This window comes from Pavona decussata, unplaced genomic scaffold (genome assembly GCF_977016875.1).
Source record: "Pavona decussata unplaced genomic scaffold, jaPavDecu1.1 SCAFFOLD_280, whole genome shotgun sequence".
In the NCBI taxonomy this organism is placed as follows: Eukaryota; Metazoa; Cnidaria; class Anthozoa; order Scleractinia; family Agariciidae; genus Pavona; species Pavona decussata.
The window spans coordinates 613,984-637,251 of NW_028145681.1; the positions used below are offsets into that span (position 1 = coordinate 613,984).

Here is a 23,268-nt window from a genome sequence, read left to right on the forward strand (position 1 = left end):
GAATGTTGTAGGCAGCATTGGCTGTAGGCTGTAGGCAGCAGGCTGTAACCATTGGGATGGAAAAGAATGAATTAAAAGAATAAAAACAAGATCTTTCCCATCTCGATATAGATTTTCGCCAGATAAAAAATAAATGAATTAATAAAATGGTCATCGATTCATCGATTCAACACAACACCAAGAGAAGAATTTACCACACTTTCCCTCGAGAAAATCAGTATCTCGGCAGAGGGTTCCTTGCACTCCATGCGTGCCTATATTTTCTGTTCTGAAGACTTTTTGTGTGGCATACTTGACGTAGTTTTTTTGAATGACCGTTGCCACTTGTTGCAGCGTCCGTTTTTCTTTGTTTTCAAGTGTCTGTGAATTGCAAGGGAAAATATTTACAGACAACAGCTTGAAGATGGAAGAGTTTCACAAGCGCTATGTCAGGATATGCAGGGAACAACACACATACCCGTTAGAGGGTGTTTCAAATCACATTCGAAGCTACTTAGATGGTGACTTGGCCGGGGAAGTGTCGAGTTTGACTTCCGAAGGAATGGCAAAGTTGGATCTTTCTGGTTACAATTTGTCTCCAGATGATTGTAATGCCCTCGCTTCAGCTCTTGCTGATGATCTGTTTTTTGAAGAGCTTAACCTTTCTGACTGTTTACTAAGCGAGGAGTCTAGCAAGATCCTTCTGCGGGGTTTGATGGATAACCAAGCCATCAAAAGGTTGAATTTGAAAGGCAACAACATTCGTTCCGGAGCAGCAGAAATGTTAGGCCAGTTTCTCAAGAAAAATACATGTGTTCGGAGTCTTCTCATTGAATGGAACTCACTTGGTTTGTGGGACAATGGAATGAAAGCTGTTTGCGAGGGATTAGCTCTGAATCAAGTTCTGCTATTTCTGGATTTGAGGAACAATCAGATTACACACGAAGGCGCTTGCCAACTTGCCATAGCATTGAAACGGAATCAATGTTTGAGGGGTTTAGATTTGAGATGGAATAACATCGGCCTTCTTGGAGGAAGAGAGCTGCTGGAAGCCTTAAAATACAACAAAAGGCTCATAGGATTGGAGCTAACAGGTGAGAAATTTGTTTGGAAGCCAGGAGAGGAACAAGAAGGATAACGCTGTTATCTCTAATAAACAAACAATTCCAAAATTAATTACCAGTGATAAAAATATAAAAGCGTTATTATAAAAACTAAAATATACCAAGATAATAAATGTTAATATGCTGAGACAATGATACAACAGAAAACTAAACAGAAGACATTTCATTATTGATTAACCATTTGAGCAGAAGAGCTCAAATGGTTAATCAATACTTGTTTTCACAGGCTGGCAAAAGAATTAAATTTTGAGTGTGAGTTTTCTATGAAACATTGTTGAGTCTGCTCAAATTAGCCAGGCATTAAGTACTGTGTTTACAGACAGACATTTTGCTCTGTGCAAAGCCCAATAAACGAAACTCAGCTGCAACAAGCACGCTAACCCCAGCCTTTTACAATTTCTTGTTGATTCTTCATTTAAATTTTGTCTTGCAGGCAATAACATTCCTCAAGATATCATTCAGGCTTTGTCTGTTGCCATTCAACAGAATAGTGACAGGCAGGTAACATTTGAAGAACACAGGCTCAAAACTGAAGCATTAACAAGAGAATTAGAAATGGTTGAGGAACGCAAACGTCAAGAGGTTTGTATCTCTTATTTTTGCAATAAAATTGAAAGTCAGCCTTATTTAGATGATGCAAGTTTTGCTTCTGACTGTTGCACACAACTTCTGTAAATAATTTTGTGTATTTAACAAATCGACGGGAGTTTTCTATGGTCTATACTCTTATAGACCATAAAATGACGTCAAAAAATGTTCAAAACTCAAGTGGAACCACGAGCCGCAGGCGAGTGGTTTCACTGCCAAGTTTTGGACATTTTATGGCGTCATTTTATGGCCTATAAGGGTATAGACCATAGAAAACTGCCGTCAATTTGTTTTTTACAATAACATGGAAAAAGTACGAGCGGAATTCGCTGTTTTTTTCGTTGAGAAAGCGCGCGCGTTACATCTGACGTCATTTTTATTGTCTGTACTCTTATAGACAATAGCTACGAGCCAATCAGCGCGCGGAAATTTGGACAGTTATTGTAAAAATTGCTATATAAGTGCTATGTACAACTCTTGTCATATGATTCAACAGTGCCTTCAGTCTACACTGTCATTGAGGTTTAAAACATGTTTCAAAATCCTGCAACATATAATTTTGATTTGTAATATGTACAATAATCCAAGTCTGTTATTAAGGGCAAGGCCTGGGATTTTTCTTGAGGTATTATGAGTGAGAACCCTGAACCCTGGGTACTTTTAGAGAATAACAAACCATTGATTCTGCTTAGAAAAAATAGCCGTAACCACTGGGCAGATAAGCCACTCCTTTTGACTTGAAAATTGTGGTCAAAATTGAGGTTGTGGTTTATCTGTAATTTATAACATCTTGTTAACGCCTATGTCGCAAATGGAGGTTGGGTGCCCAGGAGCCAGGGGCTGGTACCGCCAACCCAAACCCAGGTAGGTAGAACACCCCATAAGCCTGCCCTACCCACAACCCAGCCACGAGCCCCGCCCGCAACCCAGCCCCAACCCTAGCACCCGTCACACTGAGACAAAAAGCTCAGTGGAAAAATAATGAGTACATAAGACAACGAACTAACCCTAACCCTAACCAACCCCCAACACCAATCCCCAACAATAACAAGGTAACACTACTGGGAGGGAAGGGAGGGAAAGAAAAGCCCAACAAAACGCGATAAACTAGCCACGCCACGAAAAACGCTGAGTAGAGTAAATTTCCGAGCACGTGCAAAGGAGCACGCCTAAACTGCAAGAGAATACCGCTGGCCACGCAACTGCCTGCAGACCTGAACCAGGCCCCAAACAATAGTGTAACAACAAATGCCCAAACGCTAATGTGCTACCCGTGCTCAAACTATACGCCAATAAACGCTAACGCCTTGCTACGCCACGCCACCACGGAGCAAACTTGCTCCAAGTCGTTAACTAAGTTAAATTACATTTAACCCTATTTAACGCCTATGTCGCAAATGGAGGTTGGGTGCCCAGGAGCCAGGGGCTGGTACCGCCAACCCAAACCCAGGTAGGTAGAACACCCCATAAGCCTGCCCTACCCACAACCCAGCCACGAGCCCCGCATGAGCGATTGTTCATCAGCTGGCAAAAGAGCACCATCTGGACTCAGCTGGCCATCCTGACGGCAGAAATCAAAGTAGCGACGCTGGGCGGACAAGTATACCCGACGTGTAGACGGGGCCAGACCCTGGTAAAGGAAAAATTGGCATCTCTCCGTCACATGACGTGCAACGCCTCCAGTAGAGCAGGGGGGACTGTCATCGGAGACTGCTCGGCTTGTGGGGCCAAGTGCCTGAATCGCTGAAACTGGAAACGGGAAAGAGCATCCGCAACTGGGTTAGATTTACCACGAATTGAAGATGCAGTAAAGGAAAATGAATGGCGCACTGCCAACAATGCTAAGTAACGCAACAAAACCATTAAGTCAGGGTCTCTGGAGGTACCAGAAGACAGAACAGCCACCACAGACTCGTTGTCGCATAAAAACTCGACCCGCCGTGACGCCCACCCAGGTCCCCACAAGTACGCCGCCACAACAATGGGGAACAGTTCCTTGTATGCAATTGAGAGAGGCTGCTGTGAAGCTGACCACGCACCAAAGAACCACTGGTTGTTAAAGATAGCTCCATAGCCCAGAGAGCCTGCAGCATCTGATGACACTTGGAAATCTGGAAGGGGGGCCCACGAAGGCATAAGGAAGAAACTGAGACCCTCCCAGCTTTGGAACAGCTCCTGCCACCATGTCAAGTCCCGATGAAACTCCTGGTTCAGTCTAATGGGATGGTCATCGCGCCTGAAAGTACACAGTAAGTTAATCATGCGTCGGAGAAATGTCCTTCCCTGAGGAGCTATCTTACATGCATGGTGGAGGTGGCCAATAAGGGACTCCAGCTCCCGCCGCTTACAGAACCGCTTACCCGACCAAGTACCCAGCAGGGCAATGATCCTCTCTCTTTTCTCCGCTGGGAGACGGGCCTGCATTGTGGTGGAGTCGAGCTCAATACCAAGGATGGAGAGGCAAGTAGAGGGACCCTCCAGCTTCTCAGGGTGAAGGGGGAGGCCTAACCTAGAGCACAACTGGATACACGCCTGTAAGTTGTTGTAACAGACTGGGGAAGCCGGAGGACCTAAGGTCAGAAAATCATCCAAGTAATGGCGAAGGAAGTCAACTCCATAGTGTTGAGTCAGCATCCACTGAACCAGGTCTGCAATAGCAGTGAAGATGTAGGGTGCTGAACGCAGACCAAATGGGAGAGCCATGTCAACGTAGTATTTGCCACGCCAAACCATTCCTAAGAGCGGACGATCCTGGGGATGAATAGCCACATTGCGATAGGCGCTCGCCACATCGAACTTGGCCATAAGAGTTCCTCGGCCCCTAGCCATAATGCCTTCTATAAAGGAGTCAACCGTGACATACTGAACTGAAAAGGGGGGTTTTGGAATGCCGTCATTAACGCTGTGGCCCTCTGGTGAAGAGAGATCCAAGATGAGACGCCATTTACCCGGCTGGTTGCTTTTCGGGATGACTCCAAAACGACTGATGTGCAAGTCAGGAAAAGGAGGCGATGTAAATGGGCCGGCAACTCTTCCATATGAAACCTCTGTCTCAAGGTAAGCATCTATGACAGATGGGTGGACAAGGGCAGATCGCATGTTAGAAGAGGCTGACCGCAGGGTGACTGATGAGGTCTCAAAGCCAATGTGGAAGCCCTCACGGAGACCGGTAAGAACATAGTCTGCTGCCGTCTGATCTGGATAGTCACACAACTCTGCCTGAAACTGGGATAACTGCAACGGGGACACCAAATGTACTGGAACTAATGGAGAAAACGAATGAACAGGAACCAAACTTCCGGATAAACCAGTTGAATCTGAAGAAGGCACAGCCACTGAGCCACAAAAGCCACGGTGCTGGTCTGGAGCAACAGGAACAAGATTATTTACACTATGTACACCAGAAGCAGGAGGACTTGTAATCCTCTCAGTACCGCCCCCCCTTGGCAGGGGAAGGGGAACGTGAGCGACCGACCCCTGGGGGGTGAAAGGGGCAGCTAACCCTGGGGTGGTCGCTGTTACATGAACTGCAAATGTGGCGATAACGGCATTCCCCGAAAGGCCAGCGGCATTGCCCGTTGTTCCACGAGATGCAGTAAGGGGGTTGGGAGTTGTAGCCCCGGCTTGCTGACACGGTAACGGGTGGGGAAGTAGAAGACTGGGGGTTGGCGATGGGTCCTGGCGACCGCAAGTGAAAATTATACAAATCCAAATTCATCTTCGACCAGTCAGAAGCCCCAGTTGCTGCAGCATCCTTGCGAAAAGCAAGATCATACTCCATCCAAGCTCTACTCGTTGATTGCCGAGCCGTTTGTATGATGAGCAATTTATATTTAGTGAGGTCTGGCCAACGATGGGGATGGGTCGCACACATCACCATCTGAAAAATAGTGAAGGCCTCGGTCCAGGTCAATATGTCCTGTATTTCAACCGCCCGGCGCTTTTTAGAGACCACCAACTTGCCGTCCAAAAAGGTTTGCGGCTCGTGCTCTGCCGTCCGCAGATTTGCTGACAACAAGTCCGCTAAATCTACGAACTGACCGCTCGTAATCTTCGCCACAAGTTTAGCGGGAATTGGGGCACGGGGGAAGTGCATGTAGACGGGATTACACCCGCCGACAAACTGTTGTAAGTTGAGCGCGGATGAGCCATGCGAGCCGAGCAATGAATGAACAACAACACACGCCAACACGATGCGAGCGACAAAACGCGTCCGAACACTCACCAAAAAACGAGCACTGACAGTCAAACCACCCTTATAGAGAATAAATCGAAGGCTGACCGCTAAGGCAACGCTTTTAGAGAAAAAACCTCGATGAAAAACGAAAGAAAAGCCCAACAAAACGCGATAAACTAGCCACGCCACGAAAAACGCTGAGTAGAGTAAATTTCCGAGCACGTGCAAAGGAGCACGCCTAAACTGCAAGAGAATACCGCTGGCCACGCAACTGCCTGCAGACCTGAACCAGGCCCCAAACAATAGTGTAACAACAAATGCCCAAACGCTAATGTGCTACCCGTGCTCAAACTATACGCCAATAAACGCTAACGCCTTGCTACGCCACGCCACCACGGAGCAAACTTGCTCCAAGTCGTTAACTAAGTTAAATTACATTTAACCCTATTTAACGCCTATGTCGCAAATGGAGGTTGGGTGCCCAGGAGCCAGGGGCTGGTACCGCCAACCCAAACCCAGGTAGGTAGAACACCCCATAAGCCTGCCCTACCCACAACCCAGCCACGAGCCCCGCATGAGCGATTGTTCATCAGCTGGCAAAAGAGCACCATCTGGACTCAGCTGGCCATCCTGACGGCAGAAATCAAAGTAGCGACGCTGGGCGGACAAGTATACCCGACGTGTAGACGGGGCCAGACCCTGGTAAAGGAAAAATTGGCATCTCTCCGTCACATGACGTGCAACGCCTCCAGTAGAGCAGGGGGGACTGTCATCGGAGACTGCTCGGCTTGTGGGGCCAAGTGCCTGAATCGCTGAAACTGGAAACGGGAAAGAGCATCCGCAACTGGGTTAGATTTACCACGAATTGAAGATGCAGTAAAGGAAAATGAATGGCGCACTGCCAACAATGCTAAGTAACGCAACAAAACCATTAAGTCAGGGTCTCTGGAGGTACCAGAAGACAGAACAGCCACCACAGACTCGTTGTCGCATAAAAACTCGACCCGCCGTGACGCCCACCCAGGTCCCCACAAGTACGCCGCCACAACAATGGGGAACAGTTCCTTGTATGCAATTGAGAGAGGCTGCTGTGAAGCTGACCACGCACCAAAGAACCACTGGTTGTTAAAGATAGCTCCATAGCCCAGAGAGCCTGCAGCATCTGATGACACTTGGAAATCTGGAAGGGGGGCCCACGAAGGCATAAGGAAGAAACTGAGACCCTCCCAGCTTTGGAACAGCTCCTGCCACCATGTCAAGTCCCGATGAAACTCCTGGTTCAGTCTAATGGGATGGTCATCGCGCCTGAAAGTACACAGTAAGTTAATCATGCGTCGGAGAAATGTCCTTCCCTGAGGAGCTATCTTACATGCATGGTGGAGGTGGCCAATAAGGGACTCCAGCTCCCGCCGCTTACAGAACCGCTTACCCGACCAAGTACCCAGCAGGGCAATGATCCTCTCTCTTTTCTCCGCTGGGAGACGGGCCTGCATTGTGGTGGAGTCGAGCTCAATACCAAGGATGGAGAGGCAAGTAGAGGGACCCTCCAGCTTCTCAGGGTGAAGGGGGAGGCCTAACCTAGAGCACAACTGGATACACGCCTGTAAGTTGTTGTAACAGACTGGGGAAGCCGGAGGACCTAAGGTCAGAAAATCATCCAAGTAATGGCGAAGGAAGTCAACTCCATAGTGTTGAGTCAGCATCCACTGAACCAGGTCTGCAATAGCAGTGAAGATGTAGGGTGCTGAACGCAGACCAAATGGGAGAGCCATGTCAACGTAGTATTTGCCACGCCAAACCATTCCTAAGAGCGGACGATCCTGGGGATGAATAGCCACATTGCGATAGGCGCTCGCCACATCGAACTTGGCCATAAGAGTTCCTCGGCCCCTAGCCATAATGCCTTCTATAAAGGAGTCAACCGTGACATACTGAACTGAAAAGGGGGGTTTTGGAATGCCGTCATTAACGCTGTGGCCCTCTGGTGAAGAGAGATCCAAGATGAGACGCCATTTACCCGGCTGGTTGCTTTTCGGGATGACTCCAAAACGACTGATGTGCAAGTCAGGAAAAGGAGGCGATGTAAATGGGCCGGCAACTCTTCCATATGAAACCTCTGTCTCAAGGTAAGCATCTATGACAGATGGGTGGACAAGGGCAGATCGCATGTTAGAAGAGGCTGACCGCAGGGTGACTGATGAGGTCTCAAAGCCAATGTGGAAGCCCTCACGGAGACCGGTAAGAACATAGTCTGCTGCCGTCTGATCTGGATAGTCACACAACTCTGCCTGAAACTGGGATAACTGCAACGGGGACACCAAATGTACTGGAACTAATGGAGAAAACGAATGAACAGGAACCAAACTTCCGGATAAACCAGTTGAATCTGAAGAAGGCACAGCCACTGAGCCACAAAAGCCACGGTGCTGGTCTGGAGCAACAGGAACAAGATTATTTACACTATGTACACCAGAAGCAGGAGGACTTGTAATCCTCTCAGTACCGCCCCCCCTTGGCAGGGGAAGGGGAACGTGAGCGACCGACCCCTGGGGGGTGAAAGGGGCAGCTAACCCTGGGGTGGTCGCTGTTACATGAACTGCAAATGTGGCGATAACGGCATTCCCCGAAAGGCCAGCGGCATTGCCCGTTGTTCCACGAGATGCAGTAAGGGGGTTGGGAGTTGTAGCCCCGGCTTGCTGACACGGTAACGGGTGGGGAAGTAGAAGACTGGGGGTTGGCGATGGGTCCTGGCGACCGCAAGTGAAAATTATACAAATCCAAATTCATCTTCGACCAGTCAGAAGCCCCAGTTGCTGCAGCATCCTTGCGAAAAGCAAGATCATACTCCATCCAAGCTCTACTCGTTGATTGCCGAGCCGTTTGTATGATGAGCAATTTATATTTAGTGAGGTCTGGCCAACGATGGGGATGGGTCGCACACATCACCATCTGAAAAATAGTGAAGGCCTCGGTCCAGGTCAATATGTCCTGTATTTCAACCGCCCGGCGCTTTTTAGAGACCACCAACTTGCCGTCCAAAAAGGTTTGCGGCTCGTGCTCTGCCGTCCGCAGATTTGCTGACAACAAGTCCGCTAAATCTACGAACTGACCGCTCGTAATCTTCGCCACAAGTTTAGCGGGAATTGGGGCACGGGGGAAGTGCATGTAGACGGGATTACACCCGCCGACAAACTGTTGTAAGTTGAGCGCGGATGAGCCATGCGAGCCGAGCAATGAATGAACAACAACACACGCCAACACGATGCGAGCGACAAAACGCGTCCGAACACTCACCAAAAAACGAGCACTGACAGTCAAACCACCCTTATAGAGAATAAATCGAAGGCTGACCGCTAAGGCAACGCTTTTAGAGAAAAAACCTCGATGAAAAACGAAAGAAAAGCCCAACAAAACGCGATAAACTAGCCACGCCACGAAAAACGCTGAGTAGAGTAAATTTCCGAGCACGTGCAAAGGAGCACGCCTAAACTGCAAGAGAATACCGCTGGCCACGCAACTGCCTGCAGACCTGAACCAGGCCCCAAACAATAGTGTAACAACAAATGCCCAAACGCTAATGTGCTACCCGTGCTCAAACTATACGCCAATAAACGCTAACGCCTTGCTACGCCACGCCACCACGGAGCAAACTTGCTCCAAGTCGTTAACTAAGTTAAATTACATTTAACCCTATGAAAAAAACTGTTAATTTTCAAGAATCCCTTATCATGTTCAAATTCCTGCAATGTTATTTTGTGATATATTGCCATCCTTGATTCCACACTCCACCCTGATGTTGTTAATTGAGGCATATCCATATGAATCTGCAACCTCATGTTTGTGCTTTTAATACTGTGAAGCTCTAACACTACACAAAAATTCTGAACGTAAATCCTAGGCTACCTTGTAATTATATTTGTTCAAAGGACTTTTAGGAAGAGCTTATTATTGGAAAGAGTTTTACAGTGTCAGAGATTTGAGTGGCTTTGGAATTTTACAGTATTTTAATCTCAGAAATCTTTTATCATAGGTTTCAAATTTAAAGGAAGAAATAATTCAACAGAGATCCAGTCAAGAACAGCTTAGCAGAAGTACTCAGATTCAGATCGATCAATTAAAGTTGGCATTGGATGAAAGAAAATCAGCATTTGATTCATTATCAGCAAAACTTGCATCTGCTGAATCAGAATTGCTTCTTACAAGGAAAAATTTTTCAGAGCAAAAAGTGGTTGTTAACACTTTGACAACAGAACTACAAGAGGAGAAAGAAAGAAAGGCAGAATCAGACCAACAACATAGGAAGAAAACAAATGAAGTCCTGGAGAAAAATCAAGAGTTAGAAAACACTATAAATGTCCTTCAAAGAAAGAACAAGAGCTTAGAGAAAAAAATTTGCAGCTTGGAAGAAGATATGGTCGGTATGGAAATGCAGTTTGCTGAGAAAGGAAAAGCAAGTGATCAAAAATTCCAGGAAGAGTTACTGAGCACTGAAAACAGATTACAAAAAGAGTTAAATCAACTACAGCAGAAAGCTTTAGAATACCGCGAAGCCTCCAAGGAGAAAATGAAAAAGTTAGAAGAGGAGAGGAATACTTTTGAAGAGGAAGTGAGCAGTTTGAAATCTCAGTTAGTTTCTTTGAAGCTGACATCAGAGGAAGAGCTACGTAACACTAAGACAAGGCTCAAACAAGAAGAAATTGCACGGTCAAGACAATACGATGATCACATTTCTCAGGTGCAAGCATCACAGAATGAACTACAACTACAGAACACAAAACAAATGGCGCAAATCACAGATTTGCAGTCACAGCTTAGCACAGTGAACAGAGATAATGAGATGCTGAAGAGGCAAGTGGAAACTCTAAAACAACAGTTGGAACACAGAGACGCTGACTATAGGAATGAAGTGAGTCGATCAAGACTTGAACTTGATTCAGAGAGAAAGACCCAGGCTGAGCTTCGAGATAGAATTTCAGAGTTGGAAGATAAAATGTCTGAAATGTCCAGAAGGCATAAAGATGCCATGTCTTTGAAAGACAACCAGTTAGAACAACTGAATGAACAGCTGAGAGCTAAAGAAAATGACATTAAAAGAATTCATGATGAGGAGATGAAAAGAGCTGAACTGCTCGAAAAGGCTATTTATAGCTATGTGTCAAGCACAAAAAATGCTTCACGGCCAGGGTCACCGTACAGAACCTAGTGTGACTCAACACATTAAATAATTAGCCTTTCAAAATAACCTTAAGAGAACACATGCTCTGATGGTCTTGAAAGCCAAAATTTTATTAGGAAAGTATGAAACTAATTCCCAGGGGGAACTCAGGTGTATTTAATTTAAGTGACAGAGCCGAGCAAATACAACCAAGTTGTTAGACCCCAAAAGGGTCCTATTAAACTAAAACTGGACTCCCAAAAAGTCCAATGGCTCTGATGGTAACCAAAAAAGTTTGTTCTTCACCACCCAATGCCAAAGTCTTTCCACCCCCAAAATTCCACCTGCCAGAAAATTTCTATCCCAAAAAATTGGCAAAAGAGTAGGATTACATGTAGTATGTTGAGTTTGTACCTTTTCTAAACCTATTGTTTTTACTACTGGTAGAGTTGAACCACACGGTGTGCTATGAAGTCGAGGGTCAAAAAGACAAAAAAGGGAGTGGGGGTGGACGGGTGGTTAGGAATTGGAACTACAGTACTGCTTTTTTTTCTTGGCCTTTGTGTTCAATGGCTATTATTGCTTAAGATGTATTTAAAAAAGATATGAATTCAATGGGGTATAATTTGTAAAGTAATGCTTGATAGAGGGTATACATGGGGTGCTGGATTCTCAGTTGTCAGTTAGCCATTCTCAGCTATCAGTTAATTTTGTCGGATCTAAGTTCACTTTTACTTCTCTCATGTTTTTTGGTTTTGTATCATATAAACGGTCTTCCTTTTATTAGCGGAAAACTGTTCAGCATCATCCAAAGATTTTCAAATAACTTTCAAGTGATTCAAAATCCCTTTCAAGACTTTATGACCTCATGACTTTCAGACACAACTTGTGAGGTGCTCCATGCCATTTTCGTTAACTGCCTTTTCTCTAGTCATTATTACTACAGTTATTGGAAAGTTATTTGCAAGTAAAAATCATGTTGTAATTAATTTTGTTGACTATTTTCAGGCAAAGTTTAGACAAGCGTCTCACTTTATGCTAAAAGTTTCCTCAGCTATCAGTAAAAGAAACTGCCATTTCTCAGCTAACAGTTAAAATTTTGGGCAATTCTGAGCTATCCATTAACGCCATGCAGACCCTCTAGATAGTTTATTTAAGTGGAACCTTGATTTTACGACATGGCAAGGGGACAGCAAAATCATACAGCAGAGTCATTATTGTTAAATCGGGATATCATCGTAAACGGAACTTCCGATTTATAAGTTACTCTAGCCGGAACAGAATGTTCATCGTAAATTGGGAATGTCGTTATATCGACGATCGTAAAATCAGGGTTCCACTGTAGTGACTTCAACGCAGTTGTTTGTCAATAAATAACACCTTGCTTATAAAGCATTATTTATAAGATAGGCTTGGGTATTTTTAAAGAACTGGCATGTTACACATTCTCCGATAATATTTTTTATATGGGTGTTCATACAGTTTATTCTGCTTAAAAACTGTTTAATAAAACAATATTTAGAAGGACATTACATCAGATTAGTTAAACTGAGTGTGTTTACCTAAGAACTATTTTTATGAACATTGGAATTTATTTATTATCAGGAGTGTTGCTTATGCATAAGGTACATAAACATTTTTGAAACTTTTCCTTCCTCCACTGGACATGTATGTGTGCACCAAAAATAACCTTGTGGCCCAAAAATGTGCATAATATTTATAATTCTGTCTACAGACATCATGTGTTGTTTCCAAAAGCTCTGGCAGATTTTTTTTTCAGATATTTATCCATAGCCTGTGTCACAGCTCTCTGCATGGTCTTAAAATGAATTTCCGTAGCTCACTAAACTCACAGTTTTCAGTTTTGCTGCTCCTTCATATAAACATACTGCTGTGCTTTTCAATAAAATGCAAACTCTAAGCTTCAAAACCCAGCCACTGATTCAGATTCAGACACTTTTTTTGATACAGTCAATTATAATAACAGTAACATCTGCCTGGTGGCAAAAACACGTGACAAAGTGGAGAAAAATTTGCCAATCACAGCGTATTTTGAACATGACATTTTGACCCCTTGGAGCTAAATGTCTGTTTTTGAAAAGGTCTGCTGCAATGATTGACAGCAGTGAAAAACATGGTTGGTTGAGTAACTTTTCAAAGTTTGCACGTTATTGAAAGTTGAAGTTATCTTGTGCGTGTTTGATATGACAGTTTTTCCTGAGCTTGCATGAGGGCTGCATGAATGTAACCAGTTGTAGTGATGTTTGAGTGCTTTTGATGCCTGGAGAAAGCCACACAAATGCTGGGTAAACAGGCTAAAATTAGGGGAAAACCAATCATTCCTCACAAGACACATGCTATGTAGAATTGTGTTGTGTGCGGCATTTTTAACCAAAAGTTGATAAATTTTAAAATGTTATCCTGTACTATGATTGCCTAGAGGCAACGAAAAATTTACATTAGTTAAGGTTCTGCAAAATGCAAGTGACACCTTTGCTGTATACATTACAAGTTAAGTTAAAATATGGTACAAATATCTTGCATAATTTTACCAAAAAATAGTACCCACTGTAATTGCATGAGAAATTTCCAGTCAATAAAAATTCATTGCTGTTTAAGGTCTTGAGACTGGCCTCTAACATCACAGTAATTATCTCTACTGCTACCTTTTACATATGTTTTAAGGTGGTACTCAAGAATATATTCACTAAGAAACTCTTGCGATAGAAATTTTTCTGTGAAGTCTGTTAATAAGTAAGCAGAACATGATATGACATCTCCAGCTTCAATTCCTGTTGCTCTCTCTGTTGTTATTATCTCACACGGTGTACGTTTGTACCATGTAGGATGGCCTTCTAATTCATCCAGGGAACTAAGAACATTACTGTCCACTTCATAAATCTCACCGTGAACTTGCTGGTAAACAAAAGTGTTCGAAAAAAAGTTGTTATCCCAGTCCATTGTTGTTATCATTTGCAAATACAGGGAAGGAGGTAGGGAACTGCCTTATATAAGTCAACAGGCAAGGGTGGTGTTGAAGGGTACATGCTTTTCATGCTGTTGTGGTCTAAAAATCCATTGAACCGTAAAAACAGCAATGTCAGCAACATGGATTTCCTCTTTACTGTCTCCATATATTTTCTTGTGGTAATGTTTAGAGAATTCATTTGAAAAATTAAAACAGTTTGACCCCATTTCATCCTTTAAGCTGTGGTATCAACATGAACTTTCTCCTCAAGTGCTTTCCTCCATAAATAATTATTATATTATGGTAATAGTTGGCCATGGGAGAATTCATGTAAAAATCAAGATATTTTAATTTATATCCTTAGTGATCATTTTCTTTATTCTCATAACCTGAATGTTTAAACAAGAAGAGATAATCTGAGGAGAATTTACATGTTGGTCACTATTTGCTCAATAGTTTTAACATTAGATAGTCAGCATCATTACAAGTACTGCTGAAAAAAAAAAGGAAATTGTACCTGGATACATTACTAGTAGGTTCTTTTTTCATAGAAGTATAACTGCAGTAAGTTGTCTTTTTCATTTTATTGGTAACAAGACTTTGTGTCATCCCAATTCAGTCTGTAATCTTGTAATCATGATGTAATAAATTTCCATAATTAAGACCCCTGCTAATATTATATCAATCAAATTGTCACTCTATGTCTTATGATTTCAGAGTGAATAAAACTGACCACTAAGAACCAATCACAATCAAGCATTTTGTTATAGATACAATTACAATAAAATTATTTAATATGTACAGTGTACTTTATAGTAAGCATGTTGTAAGTTTTGCTTACCTTTCCCTGGCCTTTCAAGGGCAGCATAAAAGGAATGAATGCATCCGTACCAACAACAAGTGGAAAAGCTTCCTTTGTCAGACCTGTTGTTATAAATCTTGCCACTCCGTGTAAGCCATTTTGCAATAAGTAATGGTTGGCAAATCCTTTTTTCAAGGTGCCATACACAAAAACTTTTATCAATCCTTCCATTGCTTATGTTTCTTGAGGACCAGGCCTATCATTGATAATAAAGATGTAGTAATAAATTATTGTTATTTCTCTTTGCCCCCACTCACATACCCAGAGTCCTCAGCTGCTCTTTAGCCAGTAATTGGTTGAAAAAGTTTCTTTAATCCAGAGTCCCTCCTGGCAACCAATCATTGGTCAAAGAACCTCAGAACTCAAATTGCCTAATGTCCCCAGCCTATGTGGATGGTACTGAGAAGGAGAGAATTGGGCAGGCATAAAGCCTGAGGGGTGGGAGAAGTAACTGTGAAGTGTGACGTCACTCTTCACTGTCTCCCTTATTATCATGAAATGTATGAGCATCCCAAAAGAATATGAATTTTGAGCAATTTCCGCCATTAAATATTTTTACCATCTTTTGGTCTGAAGTTGGGTTATTGCTTGACTACTGATCTGACTGCAGGAGATAGACTTTCGTCACGTGGAAAAGGGACGAGCTAGTGTCTGGGTGTAGGTCTGAAATACCATCACCAAACACAAATCTATTTAGTCTATTTTTCTTGTCAGTCTCTCAAGTTTTGTGCTTTGTATTGAGGGCTGCTTTGGATTATGCAATTTGAGTACTAACTCAAGGTCGAAAAATAGAGTTAGGGTATAATTTGTGCACTCAGCCGCATGTGTCTAGCAACATTCCAAGGGTGGGGGGACTCCCATCTAAAAGTGACAGGGGTGATCATCATACCTTTCGGGAGCTAAAATTCATGGTTTGGTACCCCTTAGGGTGCTAAAATCTAAAATGACTTCCATCAGAGATATGGTGGTACCTCTTAGGGTATTGAGCTGAAAAATGTGAGAGAAAGTATAATTAATGTCTTTTATTTTCGCATTATTCCTTTTATTATTTTAGCCTAAACCTTTTTTATTGTTTGTTCCATTTTGTCCATCAAAGGCTGCAGTTTGACAGCTGAAGGCTCAGATTTCTTTTTTTTTAAATTTTAGCCAGAGAACATTTGTAAATATTTTGATAAGAAGTATAATGTCCGTCAACTGATTTGGTACCTCTTGATCTTAGGGGTAAAAAATTGTTCAGACCACACTCACAAAACAGAATTCTGGTACCTCTTAGGGGTTCTTTTAAAAATTTCCGATGATCACCCCGCCACTTTTGTGTAGGAGTCCCCCCCCCCCGGGGGGAAACATTATGAAATGCACCAGGATCCCAGTTTATCCTCATTCCAGACAGGGAAGTCACCCTACCCCACCCCTGAGGGTAAAACGGTAACTAAAAGACAAAAGTAGCTGACGTTCCACCTATTTCCCTTGAAGTTTAGTCCCCGTAAAAACAGCAACTCTGGTTTAATACTTTTTGTCTTGACTTAGTACCAGGTAAGACGAGACGTTTCCGCCCGGATTTTTACGTCTTTTTAATAGCCTTATTCAAAAATCGCCGAAGTTCTAGCTTGAGGACATTAAAATGATCGACTTGGTAATCAACTAGCGACTATGCGAGAGCAAATTTCGTGCGGAATGCTACTGAAGTTTATAAAAAGACAAACGCTTACCAGAAGAATGCCACGGACACCATGAAAGTAGGGAAACCGTCGGTCCCTTCATGTATGTACACACCATGATTCCCCTTTACCACTTGGAGGGGGTGCGGGGGGTGGACTCAAAATTCAAGATCCAAACCCTTACCCTATTAAATACATCATTTTCATATACAAAGTGTGTCCCTTTCATATACCATCCACGAGGCACAGTCCTGTCCCACAACACCCTCTTACCCTCATCTGCATATGCCGGAGAGGGAGTTCTGGGGCAGGACTGTGATCGCTCCTAGATAGATGTTTCAGAGTCTTGATTTCTTTCATAGGTCCGAAAAATTATTGTATTCTCAGAAAAAAAAAAAAAAAAAATGCTGCTCCACCACCTTGCAAACCTCTGTCCGTTGACATGCTCTCGCAGAGACCATACCCAATTTTAGTCATAGACGGTAGCACATTCAAATATTTTCTACGCCCCAATTGCAGACCGAAATGGTTGATAATAGCCAGAATTTCAGCCGTCGGCGTCCTCCTCTGTCTCTGCCTCAAAGAGGATACAAATGAAATTTAGGCAGTACGTTCATAAACCGCACCTTTCGTTGGAATGTACACAGGAAAGAAACGATGTCCCACAGTTTAACCAGACTCTAAACAATGAACCGAGAAGAAAAAGCAACTGAAGAGTTATTGGACATTTTAGCAAATTTAATGACCTGTGTGCACTTCATTTCGATCCTCTGTAGTGCAAAACCTGGAGGACAAAACAGATCTAGAAAGTTGTTTCTCATGCACCTCTCGCCTGGCTAGAAGAAACGCTACCGTATTTCCATAAGCGTATGGGGCCCCCCACCTCCCCCCGCCCTCTAGTCGTAATTGCTGTAAGTCAAGAGAAGAAAAACGGCCTAAAGCTGTGTGAAAAATGATCATAGAATCCGTTATTTACTGCCAAACAGTAGTCTCGAGAGGCGACGGAGTGAGGAATTCATAATTTTTGATACATCCAACAAGTCCAACAAGAAAAACGTCCACCTCTTGCGGAGTGATGCTGAGTTTACAGGGGCACCCCTGCACCCAACAACAGTTTTCTCTCAGATCCTCTGAAACGCAATTTTAGGCTATCTGGAGTGCTTTTAAAGCTCTGTAGGTTCAATTCAAGCCGCGCTATAATATTTTTATCTGTTCGGTCATTCTAGGGGAACTTGAGTCTTTTTGAAATTATTAGGGCATTTTTGTCCATTTTCCGAAAACCTTTGGTCTTATTTCGCTCCGAAAATCTTAGCTGACCTTTTTTCGGTGTCCAAAACAATATTTTTATGAATTCGAAAACATTAGGCCGTAAATATCCCGCATCACGAACATTCGAGGTGAAAATTCCCTTAAGAAAATTGTAGGGGATTGGGGACCTTCCGAACAGATAATTTACCGAAAAGATCCGTTGGGTGCCCCTGAGTTTAGTTTAGCTTCTATTATCCCGGGATTATCCCCAGTGTGGGAAATGAACTGACAAGGAACAAAACCGTAATAGGTCCTCAAAGAAAAACTCTTTTCCTGTTTCAGATATGCATATTGTAGAGGCAAAGAAAGGATCATCCTCGAGAAAAAGAAAACCCTGAAGGAAAACCTTTCTCCTTTTTCCCTCGTCATATTTTCCCTTACTTGTTATCGACTTTTCACCCCTCTATCTGGATACCTAACAGAAAGGCTACTAGCTGGGTATAATATAAGCTTCAACAGACTCTACTGCCCATCTGACAGACAACGCAGGAAAACTCAATATAAAGCACTCATGAATTCGTATTGAGGGCGATTTTGTCTTACAAGATCAATGGATCTGGGAAGTTAAACCGGTAAACAAGACCCTAAAACAAGTGAATCAAAAACGCCGAAGGAATTCATGGATAGTTGACCTTCCTACACAGTAGATACTATGTTATAGAGTAGCTTTCGTGAAGCTAAGGAATTTTTTCTCAGATAGGAAAAAGAGCGCTTAGGGGGCGCGAAGGACGAGCAACTGGGTAATGAGGACTCACCCTCCATGCCAGAAGCTACTTAATCTTGACCAGAAATGACTAAGGAACGAAGAACTTTGAGAAAGTTTACCGGGTAGATTAGAGCTTGATACAGTTTCAACGGTGCTAGAAACAGTTTTCAATAGGAGATTTTTACAGAACAATGGCTGAAAGACACGCCTGTCGGCTATCTCCTTTGCTGCTCTCCTCCATAGAGGCCTCTTTTGAGCTCGAACGGAGGCAAATAAGAAACTGAGGAGTTAAATAACGAGGCGCACCACTTTTTTCTCATTTCCGTTTTCTTCTCATTTCCCACTTGCCGCTTCTGGGTTTTCTGAAGAAACCTCTGCAGAGGAGAGAATCACTGCTATGGTCAGGAAACTAAGCCGCTCTACTGGTATCCCCCCGTTTATTCTTGGTTTACACTCTACGCGTAGCTATAGCCCCTTGGGACCTCACATTGTCCATTTTTAGAAAGTCACGTTATTGCAATTTCAACGTCTTCCACGAATTTATGGCGGTTGGAACTGCTGCTTGAACAGTTTTGTTCCACCCCCCTCCCCTTCGACAAGAATTAGTCCTCTTGTTTGCCAGGGTGTACATCTCATTACCCGGTCAAAATTATATCCTCCATAACTTATTTATGCCCGGTAACGAGTGGCCTTATTGTCGCAGTGAAGATTTTGTACCGATTCTTCATGAATAGGAGACACATGGCCGCAGCAGCATCTTCTCTGTGCACCAGCGGTCAACAAGTTCCATTTGGGCAAATCAACTTCAGTCCCCAGGCCCGTAGCAAGGCTAAAACAACTGAGGGGGCTTAGCAAAATAGTTAAACAAAACTACCCCCCCCCCCCCGTCACTCAAAACACGGACTGATTAGGGAGTTTAAGATGCAATGAGAACATCAAAACAAAACAAAACAAAACAAAACAAAACCAAAAAAAAAAATAGATTTAGTAAGTAAAACAATAACTTTGCACCTGCGTCACACTTTTTGGTACATTTTTTTGCCGTTTCTTTTACGTGGACTACCATGTGAAATTTCCTAATTTTACGTTTGAAGGAGGACGTAACCAAATGACGACCAATTTTTCTTTCTCTTTTATAATTTGGCTTGAACCGGGCAGTAAGAATCCGACTGTGGGAGCATTGTGCGACATTTGCATTGCTATAAATGATCGGATGTCTTAGAAAACAAGTCAACTCTCTCGTAAGCGACCACCCTTGGTGTACGACAAAGTGGTTGCTTACGGGAGGTGGTCGCGTATGGGAAAGATCGACAAAATAAGCGTAACACTGGATTGATTAATTAATTACATAAAAAAAACCTTAGCAGCTAAAATTAGGCAAATAGAAACTTACAGCATATCGTATCTGAAAAGATCTATGGTCCAAAACATAAAAGCAAACAATCTGCAAGGAACCGCACAACGAAAATGCTGCAAGTATACGCAGGATCTGTCAGCAGACCGGGATAGCGTAATTAAAAATTGAACTTTTGTCACTTCTAAGTAATGATTTACTAACGCGATTATACGTGATACAAAAAGCAAAAGAATAGGTGTAATTATTGGCCTAAAAAGTGGTCTCTCTCACGAGAGAGCTCTTGAAACAGTATTTAACTGAGAAACTAAACGGTTGTATAGGAAGTGGTCGCTTACGGGAGGACTGGTCGCCTACGAGAAGTGGTCGCTATGAGAGAGTTGACTGTAGTTTATTTCCATAGCTTTTACGGCTTGAGATCGGTTTATTTTGATCCATTTTGCTTCTTATTTCCGATTCACAAGGTAGGAATGCCTTTGTTACTGTTGTATATGAAAACAAACTGTTAGCCAAGGAAACTGACAGGTAGTAAACAACTTTTTAAAGGTTGTGAAAAGGGACTCGCAGCGTTAAGACTGATTGCTGCCCATTAATTTGCTTTAATTATTTATTTTTTGGCAGATTGTTTTTTAACTTCCAAAAATTCTGGGGGGGCTTAAGCCCCCCCTGCCCCTCCCCCTGCTACGGGCCTGGTCCCCCTGAAAAAATTTGGCCCGTACGTCAATGCAAATTTCCTGCAAGTTTTACGATTATTTTCACAAATGAGGAAAATGACCAAACTACGTTTCCTTGAAAAGTACTTCCCGTAATATTTTCCTGCAGCTGTGAATTATCGTATCGTTGAACTTCTTTCTCAATTAGAGACAAAAATATCGAAGTCAAAAGAACACAATACTGACACAAGAGAAGGCCTATGACAGTGCAAAGCAGAGCTTGCCCGGTTTTCATGAGTTCACAGCTAATCACTGGCTCGCTTTAACATAATTAAGGAAATGGATCATACGTCATTTCTCAGCAATACATGGGTGGAAGACCCCGGGGGTACTCCCATATATGGACTATATAGGTACGTGCCACGAGATAGGGTATGGTTTTTGAGGTTCTCAGTCCTTAAATAGGGTATCATTTTTTCCTCATTTAGCAACGCGTTCCTGGATTAGTCCTTAGATAGGGTACATAAATTGTATCAGTTAAATTGAAGCTTGTAAGCGCCACGTTTTACGAAGAAGAAATGGCTTTTTAAAACTGAAGTGTCCGCTGAAGTATTAGAAAAGCGATTTTTATAGAGATTTGTGTTTATCCGTGTACATTAGCCGTTGTGTGGGTCCCTTGAATAGGTGTCATTTTTCGGGTTCGGTCCTTAAAAAGGGTATCCGCTTTCCCTTCCTTTACCCTTAAATAGGGTCAGGGTTCGAGAACCTTTGTGGCACACCCCTATCGAAAATTTTCGGAAGTACCCCCTCCCCCCCCCCCGGGTGGAAGATTACGCTAGGTATCACAAATATTACTTTCCTGCCAAAGACATCAGCATCAGTGTGGGACTGTATTTAACTGCCGAGTAGTTAGGTATACCAGCTGGATGGAAAAATCAGTCAGATGGTAGTATCCATCCTGGAGTATTAATGACCAGTAATGACCATGATGACCTATTAGAGTGCTCCAAGAAGGCCACTTCAACAAAGAACATAAAGAGTATATGTGCTGAGCAATGTGAAGCTTCACCCCTGCCTCAACCCATGGCAACAACCTAAGAATCTGAACTTTTGATGATTGTCTTGTTCAAATTCTCATCCCCTGGAGCCAAAGAGCCTTCAAAAGCCCTACCCTTTGGGACTCCGAGGCCTTTTCCTCAAGGACAAATTTTCAGCTTCAATCAATCACTGTTCATACTTTGAAAAAATATACATTAATGACTCCTTCAAAAGCTGTTTTGAAGCTCATTTTGAGTGAGCCATCCACTCATAAAGGTAAAATCATGTCCTTGAAAAATTCCTAAACTCTACCAAAACCAGGAAAAACTGATGAGCAATTCTGCTGGACCTTAAATTAGATGACGCTGGTTCACATCCCCCACCCGCTGACAATATTCCATGGCCAAATTCGTGGGGTATGCAACGGAAGGGGTTGGGGGGGGGGGGGGGAAGGGGGTTGAAAGCTTGAATTGGTCGGCACACAAGCAGTTTATGCTAGATCTTGCTCATATTTGTCACTGTTCCCTGTTGTAAATGGGCTTTGTGGACCTGGGCAAATTAATGAATCTCATCACTCTTTGCAGAATTTCCAGATTTTTTCATTGAAACTCCAGATTTTATTTTCTAAAGGGTTGGCACGTCTGATTCTGACCTTCATTTTGAGTTGATTTATAATGGTAATTGAACTGAGTGGAGTGCAATTTGGTCGGAAATCAGACGCATGATTTGAAATCACAAGTATAATTTCAGACCAAAATTGCACGACACAAAGTTCAATTACCACTTTATTACACCTATTTTGAAATCACAGAGTATCATTGTCGATATTAATATTCTATTTTTGTTAATTCATTTCCATTTTGATGGGCTAAAGAAAGGATGCAATTTAGAGCAGAAAAATGGTGCAATTTGGGAATAAATCGCACTGTTGAGAGCCAATCAGATTGCAAGGATCACCAGTGATTTCAAAATGGGTGTAATAAGTGGTTTTATTTTCCGAATTAATTGTTCAACGACCATCAGTTTTATGGAAAAAGTTTCTCCAAACTTGACACTGAGGTATCCTTGTGTCCAAAGTAGGGCATACTTTGTTGTGTCATTATAAAGAAGAGTTAGAAAGTTTTTTCTTTAAGTGTCCCAACAGCCAGTCGTGGGTGACAAACCATAAGCTGTTTGGCTTGTAAATCTGCCGGGCAAAAAATCTCATTTGTGATCGCGGTGAAATGACATGGAGATGGAGATGTTGTATCGAGTTGAATGGAGGCCAGTGATAGCCAAATAGTACATCTTCACTGTCGGCTTGATTTTCCGCAATAACCTTCTTTCCAACCTCCAACGAGCGCTCAAGCAAACGAATATGATCTTCTGAATGTAGCGACTTCGGATTGCCGTAATGTTCTTTAGGTACCACTAAATAGTGATACTTTGCCGCTGGTTTACGATCTGAGAAAGCTGCAAGTTGGTCATCTTCGTATTTCAGTTCAGTTTCTTGACTTCTTTTGCTGCAATTTTACAGAAAATGCAACCGGGTTTTCTTCCCCGCAAATTGTCTTTGCCGGCCGCCATGTTGGAATCGACCGTGAGAGAACGGGACGAGGTGTTCTTGAGCACATGCGTCATTTCGGAGAAAAAAAAAGAGAAAAGACAGAAAGAGATTATCACAGTTTGTAGAATTTTCGTGGCTGTTTCCTTTTCCCG

At 42.9% G+C, this 23,268-nt stretch overlaps 2 protein-coding genes and 1 pseudogene across 2 annotated transcripts; 1 reads left to right on the plus strand and 2 right to left on the minus strand.

Moving 5' to 3' along the window:
* Window positions 1–35: 35 nt before the first annotated feature.
* LOC146455315 (leucine-rich repeat-containing protein 45-like) lies at window positions 36–12,555 on the plus strand. Its single transcript, XM_085094391.1, has 3 exons — window positions 36–1,073; window positions 1,537–1,685; window positions 9,899–12,555. The coding sequence occupies exons 1-3, from the start codon at window positions 311–313 to the stop codon at window positions 11,069–11,071; spliced, it is 2,085 nt and encodes a 694-aa protein (XP_084950517.1). The 5' UTR covers window positions 36–310; the 3' UTR covers window positions 11,072–12,555.
* LOC146455316 (putative gamma-glutamylcyclotransferase CG2811) lies at window positions 12,515–16,612 on the minus strand. Its single transcript, XM_085094396.1, has 3 exons — window positions 16,563–16,612; window positions 14,833–15,049; window positions 12,515–13,939 (listed from the first exon to the last, which is right to left on the minus strand). The coding sequence occupies exons 2-3, from the start codon at window positions 15,022–15,024 to the stop codon at window positions 13,628–13,630; spliced, it is 504 nt and encodes a 167-aa protein (XP_084950522.1). The 5' UTR covers window positions 15,025–15,049; window positions 16,563–16,612; the 3' UTR covers window positions 12,515–13,627.
* A 5,552-nt stretch (window positions 16,613–22,164) lies between these two features.
* Window positions 22,165–23,190, minus strand: LOC146455317 (adenosine 5'-monophosphoramidase HINT3-like; annotated as a pseudogene).
* Between the last annotated feature and the right edge of the window lie 78 nt (window positions 23,191–23,268).